This window comes from Artibeus jamaicensis, unplaced genomic scaffold (assembly GCF_021234435.1).
Source record: "Artibeus jamaicensis isolate MK-2021 breed Jamaican fruit bat unplaced genomic scaffold, CSHL_Jam_final scaffold_1964, whole genome shotgun sequence".
Classification (NCBI taxonomy): Eukaryota; Metazoa; Chordata; class Mammalia; order Chiroptera; family Phyllostomidae; genus Artibeus; species Artibeus jamaicensis.
The window spans coordinates 56,165,002-56,189,862 of NW_026522030.1; the positions used below are offsets into that span (position 1 = coordinate 56,165,002).

Genomic DNA, 24,861 nt, shown 5'->3' on the forward strand with positions numbered 1-24,861 from the left:
TAGCCTGCAATGGCCAAACTTGACCTTACCAACGCAGGCTAATGGATACCAAAATGGAGTTAAGATGCTCAAGAAAAGACATGAATAGATGAGAAGAAACAACCTCCCAGGTATAATATCTAACCAAGTATGCCTGTCTTAGCTTATGACATGCTTTCACATGTCAGGCCGGGGTCTCATCACCAAAGAACATGTGAAGATAAATCTTGGACTCACTTTGTAAAGCATGTGTTTTAGACATACACTGTTTTTTAGTTACAGTCTTTCAGAGTCCCAGCCTGCATAGGGAGCATCCTTGGAGTTATGGGTCCTACCACTTCATGAAGGGTTAATGAAAGCCTCATTAGGAAGAGGCCTGGGACTGACCTGGGCATCTAAGTCTTGTACTCCAAGCTGCCTCATTCCATAAGAATTCCACAAAAATGAACAAGTGGTGCAGCAAAATAGCTTGTGTAATCAAACTCAAATATAACAAGCAAAACTCGGCCTATGCAATTAGACTTCTGTGGTGTGGCTGTGCATTTTTCATTTTTATAATACAACAGCAAGATATGCTCATTCCAAAAAATGCGTCCAAGTTCACAGAAGCATAAGCAAGTAGGGATAAAAGATATAATTCATAATACCAACCCCAAGAAGTAGCTATTATTCATATTATGTATGAATAATATTAGTGTATGTCCTTCCAGTTTTTTTTTCATAGCCAATAGAATCTTAACTGTTGCTCAGCCAAAGGTTTTCTCTGAGCTGGAAGTCAGAGTAATAGCAGTAGCCAAAACACTCCTAAGGAGTGGCATATATTTTGAATGGAACACTATTGAATTTTGCCTGCAGATAATTTTAGTATCTTTGGTAATGACATCATTTATAGCATAGATCCAGATTAAGTTAAATTTAGTTTGCATTTAGAATCAGAGAGCTATATTATAGTTACAGACAGGAGAGGAGGAACATCTTGTCCCAAGTTAAAATAAGATGCTCGAATGTCCTGATCTAGTCACATAGGAGCTCAGAAAAAGTCAGCCAGAAAAGACCTGAGCTAGTATTGCTGAATTCTTGAGAAAGGGCACGCTGTGTCATCTGGCAGGGACCCTGCCACTCAATTTAGCTGTCACTAAGTGAACCAGCTGGTAAACCAGTGGGTGTGCTGTATGCAATGTCATAGGTATAAAGTTTGGTTACAGGGCAAGAATTTCACCTTTTGTTTAATAATAAATGATGGGGATGTATGTGTCCTCTTTATGTGGAATCCCGAAAGTCAAATGATTTTCTAGTCCTTGAGAGATGTCTGGTTTATAAGCTGGTTTTATTTCAGGTTCCTCAAAGAATCATTTTACGCTTCTTGAAGTTCCCTCAGGACAGGTGACACAGTGTCTGTCCATGGTCTGTGTGCACCCAGGGAAGTAGACTCTTCCCGACACTCAGGAAAGGGCTAAGCAGTAGGATTCTGTCTGCACTGAGTCAGGTGTGCCCGGACTGGGTCCTGCTCTCATTCCCCTCCATGCACCACAGGAAAGGCATTGGATCAGGTCTCCCTGGACTCACCCACATGATTGGCAGCCCCGTTCTGCCTCTCATTCTCATCCACCTGACATTTCTTCTTGGCGATCTTGTGGAGAATTGAGGCCTTTTCTCTGAACCTCCCTGAAGCAAGAGAAAGTAGTGGGAAGGAAACAGGATGAGAAGGAAAATAGAGGCCCTTGGCTTCCTTAGTTATGTGGCATTATAGCAGCGACCACTCCTTTCTGTCCAATCCAGACACCCTGTGCTCTGCATAAAGGGCACTTTCTTAGCTTTGTGGATTCTTCAGCTTGCTTCTCTATTTGACAGTCTTAAGCTGCCAGACCACAGATGAAATGTTTGACCTGGACCTCTCCCCACCCTCTCAATTGCTTACAAAATAAATGAAAGTACCAGTCACCACTAAAACTCCCACTACTGCTGAGAAACAGAACTTCTCTGGAGGTATAGCCACATCTCTGGAATTAAATGCTCATTCCAGAACTGGCTTTTGACAATGGAAAGCCAAGCCCATGGGCCCTTTGATTTGACTTTGGGTTTTAAATATTTACCACAATTAACATTGCAGTATCTAAAGAAGTCAGGAGCATGCATCAAAGCTTTTCAAATTAGCTGAGTCAGCTGCAATTAAAGTATCAGGGAGACAACTGATTCCATTTGGGGACTCAGGGCAAAGAATGGTCAACTGACACAGCGAGTAGTATCTGTTGATGATGAGATGCTCAGAGAAAGATGCTGGAAAACACACCACTCTCAAAGTAATCATTCTGAACAGCTGTACCACAAGTATAATGCTTCATTTCTTTTTCATCATTGACATTAATTAATGGATAAGTACATGCAACAAGCAGAGGAAAAAAGCATGCAAAATGTAGAGATTAATGAACCATAATACATTTTTCTTCTTTAATCCTTGATTCCCCCTCCCCCACCACTTTCCCAGAACATTCAAGGTAGAAAGAAGCCTTATTTTAAACTGATTATTGCCTAGATTCAGGTATGACCTATCCCGGCAAATACCACAACCCCTCCAATTTTCCTACTAGGTATTTACTTGTTGTTGGGTTCTCTAGCACTGTATTAATAGGTGATTTCATTCCACTTTCCTAGTTAGACCAAAAGCTAAAGAAACTAAACAAAACCAAACCCAAAATATTTCTCTTGGAGAGTAGCTCCCAGGATGGGCATGGCAGATTGGCATCCATTCCCCCCACCTCTGCCATGGGTGGAAGTCATGGGGTCTGGTCATCGTGGTGACTTTTATGACTGGTTGGGAGTGACTAAAGCTGAGAAGGAGAGTGAGATCGGTTGTTTATAAGGGTGAAAGTGACCCAGGACAGAGTCCTTTCTGCTCACAAGCTCCACTAGTCATAACCCAGGGCCTTGCTACTGCAAAGGCAGCCTCTAGGATGTGATGAATGTACTCTGGAGGGCACACTCTCAAGGGAGGTAGGAAGGACAGCATTCCAGGTGGCTTGGGCATCATGAGGAATGAGGAAGAAGGAGTGATGGGCATGATGCTCATCCTTGAGGAATGCTGAAGGTTGGCATTAGGTCCACCACGCTGAACATGTTCTGAATTTAGCTGTTGGTGTTTAATCTCCAAGGGAAACTCTAGGAAGAAAAAGGGAAACAAAAGAAAGTCTGGGGACTGGAAAAAGAAGGAGGTAAAAGGGAACCAAGGAAGGAAAGAAAAAGGAGAGAAAAGGAAGAAATTCAAGGATGGAGGAGGTAGGCTGGGGCTGTGATGGTCTCGAGGTTGACCAGGAAGCATGGATGCCAGACACTTTCCTGATATAAGCCTGAGGAGGGGCATTTCCTGTAGAAGAAAATTTGAGAAGGCCTCAAACCATCTATCAGAGAGACTGGAAGAGAAAAAAGAAAGTTTTGAAACTTTTTAGGAGACGAGACTTCTATGAATAAAACTGCTCTGCACTTTCAGGGTCACTCTTCAAACTTGGCTCATTCAGCAGCAAAGTGAAATAATGATGATCAATACTTGCTGTTTTAAAATTATATATAAAATAATGAAGCAAGAAAGCATTCAAAAGAGGAAACAAATAAGCCTGTGGAAATAAAACCTGAAATAACCCAATCCAAGTAATGCCCCAAAGTCATGAATCACGGCAGAGAAAAAATTTGACAGATACCAGTTACTTGCATATTGCTTGTGGTTACAAGAGACTTTTCAGAGCTTCGATGTATATCGGAGAAAAATGATTATTAAAAAGATCCAAAAGTACAGAGGGGGTTGGCTATCCTTCTGCCAGAAAACATCACAGTGAAGGTCACTGTCATGCGTTGGTTGGTTTCCCCAAATTCTCTAAAGGAGGATTGGGGGGAAAGAATAGAAAATGACTGTAGAATTGGCATTTTGTAGGTTCTTAAACATTTTAACAGGTCATCGAGGGTTTTCTAGATGGTTTCACCACTTCTCCCATTGCAGCAGCACCTCAGTTTTTTATGCTATTATAGAAAGGTGGGAGGGATCAGCCTTATTTGTTCCCTCTGTGGGTTTACCCTAGGGGCCTGCCAGGAGGCAAAGCGCCTCCTCCTCCTTCTGCAACTGCTTTAATTCAACCTGTGTCCCAGTGAACATGACCTGATTACCATTCTGCAGTCTCAGTGCTGACAATGGCTGTTCCACAGCCTAAAAGGGTTTTTTTTCCCTTAAGGATTAATTTCTCTACATTTTATTAACCAATGTCACCCCAAATAAATTCTCTAAAAAAGAAAAGGTTAGTTTCTACAAAAGCAGCAGTTGAAGGCCCACCTTCAGAATTGAGCACTCAAGTGTGCTCCTTGAGGGTGGGGGGGGGTGGTCCAGACCAACAGACTCCCCTGAGGTTACACAGGGCAGCTTTTGAGAGCTGTGAAGAAGAGGCTAATAGGATGAGAGTGAGCATGAGGTCTCTGGGGCAGAAACCATCCCAGAACCTGTGATTCTCAAAGCAGCCCTTGGGGTAAGAAGGCATGGTACCCTCACGACTGGTTCAGCCTGAAGCCACAAGCTGGGGAGAACACCAAGCAAGGGGTGTGTGTCAGGGACAGCACAATATTGTGATTAAATGGATGTGCAGAGGCAGGTAGACTTGAGTTTGAAACCTGCCTCTTTTACTTTTTCTACTGGGTGAGTTTTGGAAAGTTCCTGAACATCTCTAAGCTCCATTAAATAGGGAGTCTGATGGCATTGGCTCATGAATCAAATGCACAGTTTAAGTGAGAAAATGCGTGTAATGGGCTTATCACAATCCCTGGCATTGGAAGAAATCTGTAAATAAGAGGAAAAAGAAAACTAAATTAACGAGAAGCTCAGGGGTAAGGGTGAGGTGGTCTTGAGTTGCTTTAGGACAATCGTTGACATCTTCTCTTTTCTCAGTCCACACTTGTAGGATTAGAGAATTAGCAACATCCTGATTTGACAGTTTAAGCATCTTGGGGGCATTGTTGCATTGGGGTTCAAGTTTCAGTGAGTCTTCCAAAGTCAGTTCCAAAACCAATTAGGAAAAGTGTCACTTTATATCTCCCTGAAAATGAGAAGGTCAAGGTGATGGAGCTGTCCTTCTGTGATTTAAACACTGATACATTCGAAATCTTAAAAAGGGATAAATGGTGATCAGCTATTTCCCTTTCCCCAGGGAAGGCAGAGTACAGGCAGGGAGCCACTTCAGCTACACAATGGACTTGGGTCAGCTCAAAAGAATTTCCTGATTTTTAACTTTCAGAGTTTTGACTCTTCTGTGTCTCAGGCTCTGAATTTTAAGATGGGGATCATAAGAACACCCATCTCACGCAGCTGTGGGAAGGCTCAGTGCATTAATGCACAGCAGGGGTTTAGAAGGCCATTGACACAGTAAATGCTCAGGAATTGACTCAGAAAGGGTTTTTATTATGAAAGTGAATGACAGGCCTTTTCCCATAAATTACTCAATATAAAAAAATGATATTCAAAACTGAATTGATGCTTAGCAGCCTCAGGTGCAAGAGACCTAGGTGGTAAAGGGATTGCTTCAATCAACTATTTTAGTCACCAATTCCACACAGGCAGAATGGTTGGTGCCACCACTGAGGGAGAGATCTAAAAAACACTAGCTTTGTGCCTGGGGGTAAAGAATCAAGATTTTTTGAGTATTTTTCATGTTTTAAGGTAACATTAAAGAATATAATTTGTTTCAGTGAAAACCTTAAATTGTATTTTTATCAATATTTGTATACTTAAAATCACAAAATAGCAAATTCTGTTAAAATTGTGAGGCACCTACATCAAAACCTAGTGCGCAATTTTAATACAGTTTACTTTAGTCTACAATTTGCCAAAGAATACCAGCTGAATGTCCCTGGGACAGTGTGTGTTGAAGGGGTGGTAGGAAGGTACAGAAGGAAAAGATCAAAGCATAAGGGCCTAATGTGAATAAGAACAAATTTGGAAAAACAAGTAGGAATTTAAATCTTTGACTCAATCACTCTAACTGATGTAAAACAATTAGAGTGTTTCCAAGCTGCCTTGCAAAATAACTTTCGGAGGGTCTGTTCACTCAATGGAAAAATTTTTTTCTTCTGTCCTGCTGTTGATTAATTAAAACAACCTCTGGAAATTTCTTTATATCTTTCCCACCAAACCTGTAATAAGGAAGCCTTGGGTTGGCAATCAGATTAGCTCCTGGATGACACAGAACAACCTGAGCATCAGCAACACAGCCTAGATGGGATGAAAGGGATATATAGATGCAAAGGGGGCACCCACACACACCTCTGTGAGCAGAGGTTGGTTTTGTAGAAGAGAAAAAAATGCAGCAGAAGGAGAAACTTGAATACAGCATATTTGAATCTATTTTTGTGTTTTCAGTTCTGGCTTTCCTGTCTCCGTCTTTGTAGCTTAAAGTTTGGCAGGTAGCTTAAAGAGCAAAAGTGCACCTGAACTTTCCTTCTGTTTGTTCCTTGACTTTTCCCCTGGAAGCATAGACTCTAGTCAGGCAGACCATCCATCATCAATCTGAACAGACCGATCTATCACACAACAGAAGTGATGTGGCAAGAAGCAGACACTGACCTTGGAATCATCCTGAGCTCCTTCCTTTCTTTCACTCTCCATATACAATCCATTGGTAATCTGTTGCATCTACTTTAAAAATATTTCTGAATCTCATCCCCCCACGCCCTCCACCTCACCCCACCCCACCCAGATTTAGGTCTGGTAGAAATAATTCTGCTGGTCTCCTAACTAGTCTCCCCTTCCACTTTTACCTCTCTGTGCCCCAGGCTGATCTCACCTTGGCATCAATAGTAATAAGTCAATCAGATGATGCCACTCACTTCTCTGTGAGAAATCCTGCATTGGCTCCCCAGGTCAAAGTGAAAGCCAAAGTTTTCACAATGATCTGTAAAATTCTATCCAGTGAGGCTCACCTAGACTACACTGCCTCATCTCCTTCCCCTTACCCAGCTGACCCTGCTCCTGCTGTGCTGGCCTCCTTGCTATTTCTGGAAAACACTGTGCATTATTCCACCTCAGGGCCATGGCATTTGCTGGTCTCTCTACCTGGAATGTTCTTCCTCCAGAGATCCACTGGACTCATTCTCTCAACTCCTTCAAGTATTTGTTCAAATGTCTCTCTGAGGCTTCTCTTGCAGCTTATTTAAATTTGCTGCTTTCCTCTCAACACTTCTTATCCCTAGTTCATTTTCTCTAAAGAATTTATCATCATCTAATATACTATATCATTATTTCTCTTGATTATTTGTCCGTAGCCAAGGTCCAGGAGGGTAGAGATTTCCATCGGTTTTGTTTACCGTCATATCCCCAGCACCCTGTAGGGCTCAATAAATCCTTGTGTTTGTGGTTTCCAGGCAAATAGATGAGTTTCCAGGCAACTTTTAACATGCTTCTTGTTGGTTAATGACCCAAAGTCAGTCCTTACAGGCCTATCCAAGCCCATGGCCCAATGGGGCCTCATGACCTTGAGAACTTTTTGTAGAGAAATGGGAGAAAATGGGGTGGGCTAGATGTTCATATTTCAAAAGTGGAAGACAGAGGGGTAAACATTAAAAATAATAATTTCATCTTAAACAAAAAAACTCCGAGAACATGGAGTTCATTTATTCTTAATTCTATTTTGAAGTACCTCTAAATAATTTATTCTAATTTTTTGAAGCATCAGGTAAAGCCATTTGTTATAAGACCACAGTGATATTCATGGAAATTAAGCTAGCATTGTAATGAAGTATTTTGTGAACTGTCTTTAGTAAATGTTTTGTGAATGTGCCACATAATAAAACGATTAACATAATTTAATTGTAGTTATATTTATAGAGAATCAAAGGACTGGTTCCTGTAATTAATGAGACTATGTACATAATTGTTAGCTCAAGTGGTGGCCAAACACATCATATAATGAAATGAGGCAGAGAGATTTCCTTATTAAGGATTTAAAAAATAATTTTCCATAATAACCTTTGGAGTTGTATATAAAGAACAGAGCTGTCACCATGTGAATTGGTTCAATTGGTTCTGTGATGTCTCCCAACAGGGTCACTTTATCATTGGAAATATCAGAATGCTTTCATAAATATTCGGGAAGATTTACAATGTTTTTCAAAAGTGGACATCTTTAAGATCAATATTTTGTCCTTCCTTCCAATTTCTTTCTTCTCCAGGGCTTCAGGCTTCAATCCTTCCCTTTCCCCTCAGCACAGAATCATGGTCAAGTCTCCCTCAGCTTCTCCCCTATTACAGGTTGCCTGCTGGAGCTGCATCTCTCACCTTCCCTTCACAGTCACGCCTTGACAAAGATAGTCTATGTGGGTGCCTCCACATCCTGCAAATCCTTTTTTCACTACGAACTCTGCATCTGGCATTTGTCAGCACAACTGCACTGAACCCACTCTTGGCTGCTTTTTGCCTCTGTGTGATTTGATGTCTCAGTGGCATCTCAGTGACATTCCTCACCCCTCTGTTCGGAATTCTCTTTGATTTTCAAGGAGTCTCCAGAATGCACAGTCAATGTCACTATTCCTCAGGGCTCCCTCCTTCCTCTCTCTTTCTCATTCCTCACATTTTCACAAAGGACCCAGTGAATCACTACCTGCAGGCCAATGGTCTCTAGAGTCAGATCTCTGACCCAGATCCTCTTATCTAATGAGCTTCTGAACATCTACACTTGGAAGGCTCGCTGATGGTCAAACTCAATATGCCTTAAACCCCACGTTGCCTTCCTTTTGAGGAATGGGCTCTTCTGCTTGTATTTTCCTTTGGTGATTTCCACTTGCCTGGTATTTTCCAGCCACCTCTCACTCTCATGCAATTAGCTGCCAAGTCCCTTTTGACTCTACCTTTGAACACTTTAGATCCATCCTTTCCAGCCTGGATGTTGGTTATAACCTCTCAGTTGGCCTTCCAGCTTTTAAGTGCGTTGCTAGCATCCCTCAGTTTATCCTTCACAGGGCTTGGAATGCTCCACACTTATCCACTTGTCTTATTCCTTTTTAAGACTGCTTTAGGCATCTTATCTTTCAGGAAGCTTTCCCTCAGCCCTTTCCTTGGGCGGGCAAGGCACCCTGGCCTGTTTCTCTATCACAGGGCCCTGATCCCTATCCTATCATAGCAGTTGTCGTAGGGCCTCAGAGACGGTTTACTGACCCTCTTCTCAACCAATCTGTGGGCCCCTCATAGGCAGGGTGCTGTTTTTCATCCATCCAGCACCCCTCACCCCCCGGTGCTTACTTCTTAGGCTTGTCCTCAGCAAGGGTTTATGAATGCACCAACATTAACACAAACAACAAAGGAGGACATGTATGTGTGTGTGTCTGAGGTGGTTGGAGTGCTTGCTGTATGAAAATCTATTCAGAATTCATTTTCCCTTTGGGGGCAGAGAAAGAAGGAAGGGCCAGAAGCAGCTGCAGGAAACTCGGTAGAGTCCCTTCTTGGTTAACGCTGTGGTTCAATTTCCAAAGTCTAATAGTGTTTACAGTTAATGTTTGTCCTTTTTTGAGACCTCTCCTAAAATAATAGGCAATTTAATGATGGCCAGGCAAAATTGGAATTTTACAAATCAAAATACTTACAGCAGGTATGAGATGGTAGCATACGCTGCTTCAGCAACAGGGCAAACTTACTGACCTTAGCCGAGGCTGACACTGCTTGTGAGCTAATGTTCTTTATCATTTTAGGTCATCAGTTTTGTTATTTTAGGAACTTAATTTTCTGAACAATTCTCTCTCATATATACAGATACAAATGGCCTACACACAGAAATTCTCAAAGGGGTTTTTTGATCTCAGCTCAGGAGTTCTGAGCCAGGAAGAGGCGCCCAGATAAAAGGTTTGAATGACTGTCTTCCTCTTGTTCTCATCCCTTGCACCCTGTGGATATCTATGAGGGAAAGGAAAAAAGAATCACTTTACTGAGCAGGACTCAGATTCCAAGATTTGCCAGCATGGAGCCCCATTTCCAGCTAATGGGTGGAAAGATCACTTCTGAGTCAGTCTGCCAAAGCCCATTTCTTGGCTGTGTCTCCCTGCAGATGAGTTGTAATATTAATCTATTCATTTGGGCAGAGTTTTGATTTGTTCACAGCACCTGGCAAATAGTAGATGCTCAATAAATATGTGTTGAATGGTTACTTATAAATAAAAAAATGAAACTAAAAAAACAGTTTTCTTATGATGGATATATATACTACCCAATTGTTTATTGTGATGTAAAGTGAAAGATTTTAGATTTGGCTAATATTTATTTATTGGCAGCCACTGTTTCATATACATACATCATCTCTTGTCACCTGGATTTCACATGTCCGTAAATCATCAGGTATTCCCGGTTTCTATTTTCTGTATTTTTGAGTCTTTGATTTTATACTGCAAACTGATGCCTGTCTATCTCACTTGAAACATGGGTTTGCAACAGAAGTGTGAACATATGCTGAGAGTTCTTAACGAACCGACTGAAGGTTTAGTGGCCCATGACTAAAATGAGATGATTCAATTCATTTCAGAGTTAATCAAAAGAGAAACTTAACCATGCTTAGTTGAACATGTCAGACTCCTGGTAAAACAGATTCCAGCTTTTTTATTATTATTTTTAAAGAAGAAGCTTCATGGGGGTGGGAAATTATATTATTAATATATAATAACAGTATTCAAGTATGACTGATGAAGGCAACTTAACATCTTCGGCTCTAAGGGTGTCAGAAATAGACAAAAAAAGCACCCACAATTTGCCTTCTGCTGCCACTTAACACCTTCTACATATGCAATGTGGCAAAATCTGCCTTTAATTGCCAGGTCCAATCTTTCTGCTTTTACTGCTGACAGTTTATATCATGAAAATAAGATGCAGTGAAGTTTGAAAAGCGGGATGTATTCTAATTAGAAGACTTCCACGGTCCTGGTTTTCAGGAAGACTGTGGATTGACTCACATAGCTAGTTTGGTCTTTTCTGACAGATGTGATGCTGGTTATGAGCTTGTAGGTCTGGTTATGCTCACCAGGCTGCTGTCTTCCCAAAATCCAGCCCCAGGGAGATACTTTAAAGAATACATCTCTAAAGAAGTGATGTGGTTAATAACTAGTGAGTTAAATACATGTGGTTTTTGGATAAGGCCCAGCCTTACAAAGACCATGTGTTCCTAAGAGCTCAGAAAAGAACCCTGGTTATGGGAAGTTGGACTGAATGAGTGAAACCATAGACCTGGAATGAATGAAACACAACACAGTACTGGAAATGGTGTCTGTGCCCGGCGGGCTCCACTTTGGTGCCTGGAAGGTGGTGAGGTATCTTGCAGTGCATTGCTCAGACTTTCTGTGGGGACCGGTCTGGAGGAAAGAAGGGCACATGCTATAGTGGAGACTGGATATTCTGGGAGGAGGAACAGCCTTGTCATTTAATTTAGAGAGGACAAACACTTTGATCCTAACTGCACCACGGCTTTAAATCAACATTGGTAAAAATTCAGGTTTCTGAAGCAAGCAAATTAGAAGGTTACCAACACTTATCTGCTTTGTAATGAAGTCAGTTTGAATCTCTGCTCAGAGGACTTATTTAAATTCATTCAAGGCTCTCTCATTCCCTGTTAGCGGAGATGTACATTGGTACTAGTCCTTTGGAGGGCAATTTGGCAATAACTTTCAAAATTTAAAATGTGTGTCTTTGTTGATCTGGTATTTCTATTTCTAGGTATTTATGATATATATCACTTGCTCAGTAGAGTTTAATGTGTGGACAAAGAAGATGCTCATATAGCATTGTTATATTAATTAGATAAACAAACAAACAAACAAACAAGGAAATATCCTAAATGCTCATCAACAGGGGATTGATTGAACCCACCATGGGGGAGCCACACAATGGAGGAGCTATACAGCTGCTAAGGGGAATGAGGAAATTCTGAAAGTGCTGGTACAGAAATATCTCCAAGATATATTAATAAGCAAAAGCCAGAAATAGAATATTATATAGGAAAAAAGAGAATATGTTAAAAAACTGATAAAAGTGGTTAACTCTAAGGAATGAATGGAATCAAGGGATAAAAGGAAAAGCCACTTTTATTGTCTTTCTGTAGTGTTTGCTTTTTTACCTACCTCTGCATGCATGCAATATTTTTATAATAAAAATGAGTGGTTAAGCTCCTTTCTTCTGGGAAGACACACCCAACTTTATCACTGCACACTGTCTATGGGGCCAATCCGAAGCAAGAACTTCTAACACATTGTTAGATAGCTCTCATTCCATGCTATACCCTTGTCTACTTCAGCACAGCCTCTGGGTCATCCATCACCATCCAGACCTTTATCTTAACATGGCCCTGAAAATCCCTGACCTCACTCACTCTCCTGCCCCTGACATCAGTAGATCTATCTCTAGGTTCTTAATCTCTTCTCTGAACATTCCCTTTGTTTTTTTGTTCCCAATGAAACTTGGGTGTTTCCTGAAGGCCTCTTTACTTCTGTGGACCTTGAAAGTGACAGCTTCCCATCTCTCCAAATGTTCCACATTCTATCCTCTTATCCTCACTACATCTGGACCATTTCTTTCTCCCTCTGAAGCACAAGCCAATAACCTCTACCACCTACGCACCTAATGACTTTCTTGCCACCCTTCCTGAGTTCCCGAAGGCATCAGAACCCAGTTCAATATTTTTCTTTTCATCATTACTCTTGCCACCATCCTTGGTAATTTTACATGGGTGGGTCCTGCAATGCTTGGTTCCTCACTGTCCTAACCTACTCACTTCCAGCTACCTTTTTCTCCAGCTCACCCACTCCTGCAGTCAGACCCTAGATCTCTTCAGTAGCGGTAACAGCACTACTTCCAAACTCCTCATTTGAAGCATCTCATTTTCTGTCCATCACTTTTTATCTGTCTACAGCAACAATTATTCAGTCTCATTGGTCAATTCATTGACGCTGTCACATTTTCACCATCCTCCTTTGGTAGTTCATCTCTTGGCTTTTGGGACATCAGTCTCTCCTGGATCTCTGCCCAACCCAGCCTCCTCTGCCGGGACTCCCTTTTCTTCCCAGACTCTAAATTTTGGAGTACCCAGGGTCAATCCTTGGACTCCTCTACTCTATTCATTAGCTAGGTATTCTTATCCAGTTATGTAGCTTCAAATAACACCTGTATTGTGTGACTTCCACATTTATATCCATAGCCCTGACCTCTCTCCCAAGCTCAGATTCTATATCTACTGCTTTTTCCACATCTCTGTTTGGATATCACAAAGGTATGTTAAACTTAACATAAGCTCTCAATACCCCTCACATATGTGTAGCTTGCTCTGTTATTAGTCTTCTGCATCAATGTATAGTCATACAAAAATGATCTTTTTTTTGTGGAGATATTGCATGTTGCCTACCTAGTGTCTATCCCATTTTCCTTTCCTAAAGACATAATACCTAAATTATTTTGACAGTAAACCATCCAGTTTAACAAACTACATTTTCAAACTTTCTTGAAACTAGGTGTAGCCATGTAACTGAGTTTCGGGTAGTTTTACTGGGAGGATCTAAAAGGGAGTTTCCCTAAAAATAAGAAAAAACAGGAATACAGGTGTGATGGCTGGAGCTCTAGCAACATCCAGCCAATGAGGCACCCTTGAAATTCAAACACAAGGATGGTAGGGAAGAAAGATGAAAGTAGCCTGCATCTTGGGTTATTATGGAAACCCCATATCTGCCAGGGTTAGCCTGCTTCTGGACCTCCTTTACTTGCGAGAGAAAAAAACTATCTTACTTTTAATCAGAATTTTCTGCTATAGACAGTGGAATCTATCCTACCTGCTATGTTGTGGATACAACAGTCTCATATTCAAGCAAGAATTAAAATATAATGTGAAGGCCACAGCCAAAAGTAAGAACCTATTTTATTACTAAATTTGCAGAGAATATATCTTGGGCAATAAAAAAACACTGTTAAATGGTATCCCCAAATTCAATTTCTCTTTGAAAAAAAGTACTGAAGTATTTTACTGCAATTAAGAATATTAATTAAATGGCTAGAGTAGGTGACCTGGAGGTGCTTTTGTTTCTTTGAGATAATGGAATTGTTCTCAACTTAGACACATGCCCAATGTAGGACCCATGATTCATTTGCAAGAGACAGTATTTTCTCAGCTTGGTAAAAGAGATGTTGGTTGTCATGAAATAATAGTGTTAATTTCATTGAGGAAAAGATCATTATAATTTTTGCCCTTGATATTACAACTTTTTCTATCTTTTTTTCTTACACAAACAAACTTGACTTTTTAAATAGTGGAGAAATTATTTTTCTGGAGAGACTTCTATTAAATGTCAATAGGTCTAGGATAATGCATTGAAGGTGACTTTCCCCATACAGCACTTTGCAAGATATTAGTCAGGGTTTCTGCCTACCTACCTGCCTGCTTACCTATATGTTTCTATGAATACTTTTCTCCAAAGAGCAAATATTACCAGTTTTTATAAATCCATTGGTGAAAAGATCTCTTCTGCTTTTAATTCATCTTGTCCTATTGCATTAATTTGTTTCTTTTAACTAGCTTCTTATATTTTTCATTCTAGAGTAACATTAGTAAGGAAGCCAAGTTCAATTCATTGAGAATTGTCCAGAGTGACAATGGCATGACATCTGCATGTCTGCAGATAAGAAGCAAACTATGGGTTACTAACTTTAAATAAAATTAGAGATTGCTTTTCCAAGAATAGGCCATATCACTCTACAAGGAGATGGGGTGGCTGCTCATGTAGGGGGACCTGAGGTTACCAAAAGACTACTTCTAAAGTCATTTGTTTGCATCTCTGGACACATTTTGTTGCAGAAGAAAGTATTGTCTTTGGGAGGAATGCAGTTCGCTAATCTAACAAGTGTAGTTAAATCTCTCATCTGGAGCATGTGCTGAACTTACTATTAAGTGGACACAGTAGTATCAGATGGCCTGTGAGACAGTTGTCATCTTAAGCCCAGGACTGAGGCAGTGAAGTTGCCTTCCACTGGGCTCCCCTAGCACCTTGAGTCTGCCCATTCCACCAGTCATCTCCCTGCCTGTGTGCTTCACTAGAGTGGGAGTTCTTTAGGGGAAGGACTGCCTTTAATCTCCACAGGCCCTGCACCCAGTCTAGTGCCTGGGACATACTGAACGTGGTTGGACCCAGCAGTTGCTAACTGTGCATTAGGGAATAACCAAATGAGTGGATATAATTCTGACTGGATTGGGGTGGGAGAGGAGGTTGGGTGTGGCCCAGGGAGTTGCTCCAGTTTAGGTCCTAGGGCACAGAAAGACAAGGAAGAAAGGAAAAGTGCTCTAAGGACAAGAATAAATTTTGTCAAAATATTGTAATTTTTGTTCAGTGTCCAAGAGTGAGTATAGTCTTTTACTAAAGTAAACTGTTTATGGTAAAGTGTTCAAGTAGGGGTTTATGTTTTATTCAGTAGCTCCTTGTGCAGTCTACGATGTCCTCATTCTGAGTTTGTGGTTCAAGCCTTTCCTTTAATATGGTCTCAGTCAAGTCTTTCTTCCCACTCTGTTGCCCATCTGTGCTGTCCTCATACCATGCTGGATAGCTGACCACAGGGGAGCTGAGAGGGCAGGGCTTGGGGAAGCCACAGTCCTGAATCCAGGTTCTACCTACATCACAACTTACTGCCTCTAAGCCATAGAGCAGATTATGTTGCTTCTCTCGGTCTTAGTTTTCTCATTTTAATAAAACACTTTGAACTTTGGTTTTCCTACCTTTGATAAAATCTACCTTGTGGGATCATTTTAATGATTAAATAACATAAAATATATAAAGTCCACAGCACGGTACCTAGCAGCAGGGAGGCACATAGTAAAGTTGGTGTTTCCCCATCCCTTCATCCCTCTCTCAGCCTGGTACGTCAGAATTTACTTCCCCAATTTAACTCCTATTTATTGATCCTTTGGGGCTAGTTCAAAGACCACTTTCTCCACAAAATCTTGTAGCTGTCATCTTCTTCTGAATACTTATGGTACTTATCACTTTCTTCTTGGTGGCCCCTTTATTGCTGTGTTTGATTTCTCCACCTACAAGTTTCACGGGGCCAACTGCCTACCTTTTAATCTCTTGTTCCCCCAAAGCATTGAGTACCTCTCATGTAAGAAGTGCTAAAATAACGAGCTGATATATGCCAAAGAACTTCCATATTTGGGAAATCATCACTTGATTTCTCTTAGGATGAAGTGGTATATGTAATCCATCTTTCCATTTTATACATTTTGGGAGTAGAAAAAAACCCAGGCCTCATTGCAAGTAGCTTACACCACCCAACATCCAGAGAAATCCCTGAAAATAGTTACAAATAATGACTAGTCACATGAGCAATTATGATAAAGGACTGCTCAAGGGCTAGTCACATTTCTAAAATTGTGAAAAGAAATGGCTTAAACAGAGCCCCCTCCTGAAGGCTGGCTAGTCCACTATTTCCCAGAACGTCTTATCTTAATTGTACTTCTTAAATTGTACAACGTGGAAGTGACATAAATCACAGTTATTATTTTCTGTGAGAGGGGAGAGGCCTTTGACAGTTTTAAGAAGTCCCACATGGTGGTTTCCAGGTCTGAGCTTCCTGAGCTTGTGCTGAGTCTTTTAGATGGAATCTTGGACATAGGTTTAAGCCAAGCCTGGCTGCTCAAGGATGCAGCTGCCAAAAGGTGTGGTTTGAAGTGTCTTAATGGAGACTTCCTATTCCAAAGTATCCTTTCTATGAGTACTGAGAAGGACTGCTATGGGTTAGAAGACTAATCTTTCAGAGGTTCTTATTCCAGGTGAAAGATAGCACCCTAATTGGCATTTCCAAAACAGTTCCACGGCAGGCTTCACGGAAGGATGGGTTTTCTAGCCAAAGAAGTCTGGGAAATACTGTGAACTTCATTCCTCTTTATGACTCACTATATGCTGGTGTGCACAGCAGCACTTAATGCTCCAAGGCACATGGTAAAGAAGCCTATTTAGCTTAACTTAGAAGCTCTCCCACTTATTTAACTATAAAATCAATCTTGCTATTGTTTTTCTGAGTTGTTATAAAACTCCTAGTGACATGATATGAAACTATATTTCATAGAAGGCAATTTTAAAATACTGTCTTAGTTACCATTAGCTATCACCATGATGAGGATACATCTTCAGCTCAGAACAGAGCACAAAGGGATATTCATGGAGGGACAGGGAAGTCAAGAGAAGAACAGGAAATGTTTAAGGTGACCAGTGAGGGCCCCCGAACACAACTGCACCTTGTACCAGGGCCAGCCATGGTTATCACTGCAGACATGATTTTGACTCTTTTGCTGCCTAGAAAGGCCAGACAGTATCAAGTGAAATCATCAAATTGGAAGTAGCATTTTGCATCTTCATGTGATCTGGTGTAGGGAGGAGGAGAAAGGGGGCATTTGGACAGCAATGCTTGCTCAACTGAATATGAAAGGAGAGAATAAAGAAACCGGGTAAGGGAGAAATGGGGCAACTGAGGCAAGAAGGAGGCAGAAGCTGCCCTGGCCAAGGGAACCTCAGGGTGGAAAGCAAAGGACAGAATGGAGTAAAGAAAGTGATAGGTCATGACAGATCAGGTAGAAGTTAACAAACCTACCTGCCACCTGAATCATGAAACTGAGGCTGGGGCTCGGGAGGTGCTAGAGGAGTGAGCAACTGATAAAGTCAGTGAGTCCCAAGATTTGGCTTCTCAAGCCAACGGCCACTAAAAATCAAAGTGGTCTGAAGACGTAGAATGAAAAGAACAGCTTGAGCAGGGGCCTTCCTATAAGGTAGGGGTTGCTGTTTCTGTCCTCTCAGTGGGGGGACACTTATTCTCAGAGGTATTTTCTGCTCTTGGGGCTCTGACTCCCAACGGAGTCTGCATTTCCCCAGGTTGTTGGGAGGGCTCTGGGGTACAAGAGGGCCCAGCCTGAGATCCTAATTTGAAAGTCTGCTGCTGTAGGGAATATCACAGTGGTTACTCGAAAGCACAGGGACAGCAGCAGAGAAGGACCTGGGTGTTGTGCAGAAGCCAGAGTAGAGAGGGGCTGCGAAGGGGCTTCCCCTTACCAAGGGCTGTCAGCTGTTCTTGCATGCAAAGCAACTAGGAACTCTTTGGCAAGCTAAGGCAACTTAGAAATACTAGAAGCTGAAAACAAGATATGCAACACATTTGGGAGTATCTGTCACACTGAGGGATACAAATAGCTGATTCTCCTTGTAGGTACCTTCTGATTTCTTGTCAATATCACTATAAAAACTCATGTCAAGACCACAAGTGTTTTCATAACTTACACATACTATTTATTATTCAAAAGGTAGAGGTATGTGTGGGATGAGATGGGGGATAGAGCACTAGGACAACTCCCTTCACAGGAACGCAAGGTTTCCAAATTGCTGTTCCATGGTGAACTTATTCCAGAATAGTGATTCTGACAGGGGCAAGGTTGTGCTCTGGGATAGGGCCTGGGATTCATCAGTAAATACATTTAAGAGTAAATCTTTGTTAGACTTCATTTACCCAGGGGAAATGGTAAAAATTGTATGCCCAACCTCAAGACGGTGAATCTCAATACATGCAATTCTACTGGTTGGACTGCTGACCCTGGGCTCTCAGAGTAATGCCCTCAGATGGGTCGGTTGGAACTGTAGGAGGTAAGGGCATGAGCCTATAGTCCCCTCAGCCAGAAACAGGTCTGTAGCTGGTGTGGGGTCTAGGAGTAACTTTAGGTGGCTTAGTGCTTTGCATAAATCAGAATATCACCTGAATATAGTCCCCTCTCTGAAATTAAGGGCATATTAAAAGACTGTTGGATGAGTGTGTTTCTATATGTTTTTGTGAACATGTGGAGGAATGAATGCTTACACAGTATGTGTGTGCTCATGTTTGCACTGCCGACACCATTTCTTTGAGTGTGTTACACAATTGAGATGGCTTGGATTGTTTGAATGGAATAACATGATCACCCATGGTATTGCACGTCTCCAATTCCAAATAAACACAATGGCAAAAACTAGACAAAAATGCGGAAAGAATAATAAATCACACAATGTCACTGAAGTCATGCAAAGAGGAAAAAAGAGACTTAGAAATGGGCAAGCAACAGACACCATAAATGAAAAAAAGCTAATGCATACAATTCTAAAATCATTCTTACCTTCTTCAGTCATTGTGTCATAATATTTTAGTTTTCCATATGATCCAAGTTCTACAACATCACAGTAAAAGACACAAAGATAAGGAACGAGCTGTAATGCAAGAACTTTGTTTTTACACATTCTTAATTAATCAGATTCAGAGTTATACTGTCAAATCCCTCAATCGTAACTATATAGAGATGTGCAAACATGAACCATGTGGCAGTCAGCTTTCATGTCCCATTTCAGAAATCACTTAAAATATATTATTCCACTGTGGGTAGGATGTGCCCACATTACAGAATAGGACACAGTGATTTTAACATCTGATGAAACAAGAATACTTGGCAAAGATAACTTCATACCAGGTTTAGCCTAGCCCTGTAATTTTTACAGGTGACACTCCAAAAGAAAAGGCTGGATGAGGATGATGTCCAGGCTCACTGAGGCTAGTGAACACTGGATTCCTTGACATGGAACAGCAGTCCCAGAAGTTCATGTCACGGTTCTTCTGCAATAGAACAACTTCCTAGTGATTAAGGAAGGCTACCTGGGAAAACCAACAATGAAAACCCTTCATATTCTTATCTAGCATTTTAGACAGAAAACACTGAATACTATGGGTACAGCATTTTGAGAGGCACTGTGAAAGGTACAGGGTGCTCTGGGAGGAAGAGGAAAGTATATTTCCAGGGAAGACCACCTGGCTCAGACAGGTGACAGAGCAGTCACAACTCCCAGATCAAGGCATTGCCTGCCTCTCGTAGACTGCCGGTGGCAGGAGGTGACCAGCAGCCTCTCCTGTGTGCAGATCACCAAAGGACTTCCTGGGCAGAAAGTGAGCTATCCTGAGTCAGCTGCTAGGAGTGGCAGCTTGGGGTGGGGGGTGGGGTGGTGGGAGGAGGTGGGAATGCACCATTTCTGCTTTTTTCTTTTTACTTCAGTTCTGAAATAGAAACTTTGTTATTATTCATCTGAAAATTTCAGATTTTTAAATCAACACTGTAAGCAAGTTAAAAATTTTTTTTCTGATTGTAATAATACTCTCACCATAAACAAAAAGAAATTAATTAGACTCAAGAGATACCCTTATGATTCAGTAGAAAGCTTCCAAGGCTTATTAACTTGGGCAACCATGGAAAATCCACATATGAATTAACTAATAATTGGTGAGTTTTGTGTTTGTGATGAAAGCTCGAATACACAATAATATTCTTCTATTTTATATTTCTATTATGCATTCTATATATATTATTTTTCCACGTGTCTAAAATTTTCCCTAAAGCTATTTTAACACACCGATCCAAACTTATGCTTTGGGGAGAAAAATCACCTCATCTTTATGTTTCTGCAGAAAGCGGCCTATTTTGGATTTTGTCAGATGCTTGACAAAGGATACAAATGCTTCAGTAAAAAGTAGAATTTTGTGTAAATAACATGGAATTAAAAAAATGACTTCTGGGAATCACCTTCAGTAAAATATATAATTTCTCAGGTATTTTAAGAATAGTTTATTACATACATAACACTGCACAAGTTTGGATTCTTAAGTGATCTAAATACCTTCATAAATATTAAACATGTGCTCATGGTGGCTTTACACATAATATATGTGTGTGTGGGTGGCTTGCAGTAAATTGATGGATTATATCAGCCTACTAATGTTTTTGTAACCTCTACTTCTTCCCTGAGGGAAAGCAGCAGAATAAGCAGCTGGCATTCTCTAGTATTTGCTCAAGAAACAGAACGTGGGTGGCTCTGTGTTCACAAAGTGGGGTGTACACCATATTCTATGCAGTGAAGATGCACCAGTGCCTTTTTAAATGAATCTTTTTATCTGCAAACTGTCTATATGCACACATGTTTTCCTGTATTAATCCCAAATTTTTAAGCATTTGCTTGTGGCAGAAGTGATTATTCTTTACTTGTCTTTTGTGGAGCCAGGTATAAATAAATATAATCATATCCTTTATTTTGTTTTTATGTACTCAGAATTGGAACTGTTTGTGTCTGGTATAGTTCACACATTCTTACTGCTATGATAATGTCTAGATTATTTCTTGGTTGCTTCCTTGGATGGTGAATTGGACAGAGTGACAAGAACTAAACAGAACATATCAAAAATAGACTAAAAATGGTAGAAGAGAGGGAATAGAGTAGTGAAAACTGAATAGCCAACAGGCGGTGTAGCAATGCAAAGCGCAGTAAGGAAAGAGGGCAACAGGACAACACCTGCCCGAGTGAAGAGAATGTGTTTGTTCCTTACGAAAGAGAAGGCAGAGAAGGATGTGAAGAAAACCAGATTGCTAGGACAGGGTCTTTTTTATTGTTTACTTTTGACTTTAATATAATTTAATCGTACTACTTTTTAATAACACTATTTAACAGTCAGCTTGCAAAATTCCTGAAAATGCAGCAGGTTGGCTCTAGCACACCACTTTTTAAAAAAAATATATTTTATTGATTATGTCATTACAGTTCTATTTCTCCCCTTCATTCCCTTCCACCGTGTACCCCCCTCTCCGCACCATTCCCCCCCTTTAGTTTATGCCCACATGTCTCAAGTTCATTAGATTCTATATTTCCCCTACTATTCTTACCCTCCCCCCTATCTATTTTCTACCTACCATCTATGCTACTTATTTCCTGTACCTTCTCCCCTCTTCTCCTTCTCCCACTCCCCTGTTGCTAACCCTCCATGTGACCTTCATTTCCATGGCTCCGCTCCTGATCTAACTGCCCTCTTAGTTTGCTTTTGTTTTAGGTGTGGTTCTTAATAACTGAGTTTGCTGTCCTTTCACTGTTTATCTTTTTTATCTTCTTTTTCTTAGATAAGTCCCTTTCACATTTCATATAATGAGGGCTTGGTGATGATGAACTCCTTGAATTTGATCTTATCTGAGAAGCACTTTATCTGCCCTTCCATTCTAAATGAAAGCTTTGCTGGATAGAGCAATCTTGGATGTAGGTCTTTGGATTTCATGATTTGGAATACTTCCTTCCAGCCCCTTCTTGCCTGTAAGGTCTTTTTTAAGAAATCAGCTGACAGTCTGATGGGAACTCCTTTGTAGGTGACTGTCCCCTTATCTCTTGCTGCTTCTAGGATTCTCTCCTTCATTTGAATCTTGGCTAATATAATGATGATGTGCCTTGGTGTGTTCCTTCTTGGGTCCAACTTCTTTGGGACTCTCTGAGCTTCCTGGATTTCCTGGAAGTCTATTGCATTTGCCAGATTGAGGAAGTTCTACTTTATTATTTGTTCAAATAAGTTTTCCACTTGTGGCTGTTCCTCTCCCCCTTCTGGTACCCCTATAATTTGGATGTTGGAACATTTAAAAATGTCCTGGAGGTTCCTAAGCCTCTCCTCATTTTTTAAAATTCTTGTTTCTTCATCCTTTTCTGTTTGGTAATTTTTTTCTTCCTCCTGGTCCACTTCTTTGATTTGAGTCCCAGTTTCCTTTTCATCACTTTTGGTTTCCTGTGCATTTCCCTTCATTTCAATTAGTTTAGCCTTCACATGTTCATCTAATTTGTGACCAAAATCAACCAGTTCTGTGAGCATCCTGATCACCAGTATTTTGAACTGTGCATCTGAAAGTTTGGCTATTTCTTTATTGCTTAGAGTTATGGGCTCTGGGGCTCTGAGTTGTTCTTGAGCCATGTTTTGATCTGTTCGTGCCTGTTATGTATGAAGAGCAGAGCCTTGGTTGTTCACCAGGGTGGGGCCACCCAGGTTGCTGGTTTGTGACGTTGTATGTGGGGGCGGGGTCAGAGAGGAACAATGGCGGTTCCCTCTGTTGCTTCCTGCTGCTGGGGCCTGTGCAGTTGGTCTCACTGCTCACTCCTTCACTGGTCCATCCACAAGTGAATGTGTGACCATAATCAGCCCTCAGTTGGTCCACCACCTTGTGCCCTCAGTGGGTCTGCTCGCTTCTCCACACCTGGGATCTGCCCACAGCTGCTGGCACACCTGGGTCGTGTGCCTGGGTCAGTCCGGTGGATCTTTCCTGCCCGACCCCATCTGCTGCTGGCTCTGCCCCTCTTACTGGTTTGGGTGAAGGGTTCGTTGTTGTCAGACTTCCATGTAGTTTAATTTTCTGTGGTTTGGCTGCATTTTTGTTGCCAAAACTTTGTTGTTTTTAAACTTAGTTGTGCAAGAAGGCGCAATGCTTCCACCTATGCCTCCATCTTGGCAGAAGTCCTCCTTCACCTGTTTATCTGCGCTTGAATGTGTGACAGTGGTCAGCCATCAGTGAGTCTACCGCCTTGCGCCCTCAGTGGGTTCACCCGCTGCTACTCCACACCTGGGATTCACCCATGGCTGCTGATGCACCTGGGTCGCATGCCTAGGTCGATCTGGTGGATCTTTCCTGCCTGACCCCGCTCTGCTGCTGATTCTGCCCCTCTTACCAGTTTGGCTGAAGGGTTCCTTATCGTCAGACTTCTGTATAGTTAAATTTTATGTGGTTTGGCTGCATTTTTGTTGCTAAAACTTTGTTGTTTTTAAACTTGGTTGTGTGAGGAGGCACAGTGCTTCCACCTATGCCTCCATCTTGGCAGAAGTCTGACACCACTGTTTTTTTGATGTCCATTGATATGGCTCTTGTATGCAGAAAAGCCTATTTATTTCTTTATTTTTCTCTTTAAGTGTATTTTATTACGTTATTACAGTTGTCCCAATTTTTTTTCCTTCTGCCCCCTCTGCCTGGTACCTCTCTCCCTTCCTGAAATCCCTTCCACCCTTTAGTTCATGTCCACAAGTTGTGTATGTAAGTTTCTTGGCTTCTCCATCTCCTATAATATTCTTAACATCATGTCTATTTTGTATCTACCAATTATGTTTTTTAATCCCTGTACCTATCCCCAATTTTCCTCATTCCTTCTCCCCCACATTGTTCCTTCTCTGATCCCTATCCCACATACAGCACCACAACATAGTGAAGTGGCTGCCCCACCCTGGCAAACACCTAAGGATCTGCTCCTTATAACATAATAGATAGGTGTGCTGAGACAAAGAAACATGGCTCAAATGAAAGGACAGGTCAAAACTCCAGAAAAAGAGCTAAGTGATGAGGAGATAGACAACCTATTTGATTCAGAGTTCCAAACACTGGTAATCAGCATGCTCACAGAAATAATTGAGTATGGATGCAAAATAAAAGAAGAAGTGAAGGCTATATTCACAGTGAAATAAAGAAAAATATACAGGGAACAAAGAGTGAAGGGAAGGAAACTAGGGCTCAAATTAACAATTTGGAACAGATGAAAAAAAACATTCAACCAGAACAGAATAAAGAAAGAAGGATTCAAAAATTGAGGAGAGGCTTAGGAACCTTTGGGACAACTTTAAATGTTCCAATATCAAAATCATAGGGGTTCCAGGAGAAGAGAAAGAGCAAGAAATTGAAAACCTATTTGAAAAAATAATAAAGGAAAACTTCCCCAATCTGGTAAAGGAAATAGACAGGCAAGTCCAGGAAGCTCAGAGAGTCCCAAAGAAGTTGGACCCAAGGAGCAACATGCCAAGACACATCATAATTACATTACTCAATATTAAAGACAAAGAGAGAATCTTAAAATCATCAGGAGAAAAGGAAATAGTTACCTACAAAGGAGTTCCCATAAGATGGTCAGCTGATTTCTCCAAAGAAACATTATGGGCAAGAATGGGCTGGAAAGAAGTATTTGAAGTCAGGAAAGATAAAGATTTACATCCAAGATTACTGTATCCATCAAAGTTAT

The 24,861-nt window shown here is 41.1% G+C and overlaps 1 protein-coding gene across 3 annotated transcripts in view; it reads right to left on the minus strand.

Moving 5' to 3' along the window:
* Positions 1–24,861, minus strand: part of SLC24A2 (solute carrier family 24 member 2) — a 245,865-nt gene that overhangs the window by 38,711 nt on the left and 182,293 nt on the right. For 2 of the 3 annotated variants that reach the window (XM_037132367.2, XM_037132366.2), the window contains exons 5-6: positions 19,140–19,190; positions 1,546–1,644 (exon numbers count right to left, since the gene is read on the minus strand). In XM_037132367.2, coding sequence (XP_036988262.2) covers positions 1,546–1,644; positions 19,140–19,190 — 150 coding nt within the window. The remainder of the gene's footprint in view (positions 1–1,545; positions 1,645–19,139; positions 19,191–24,861) is intronic. The other variant, XM_037132368.2, reaches the window with a different exon arrangement.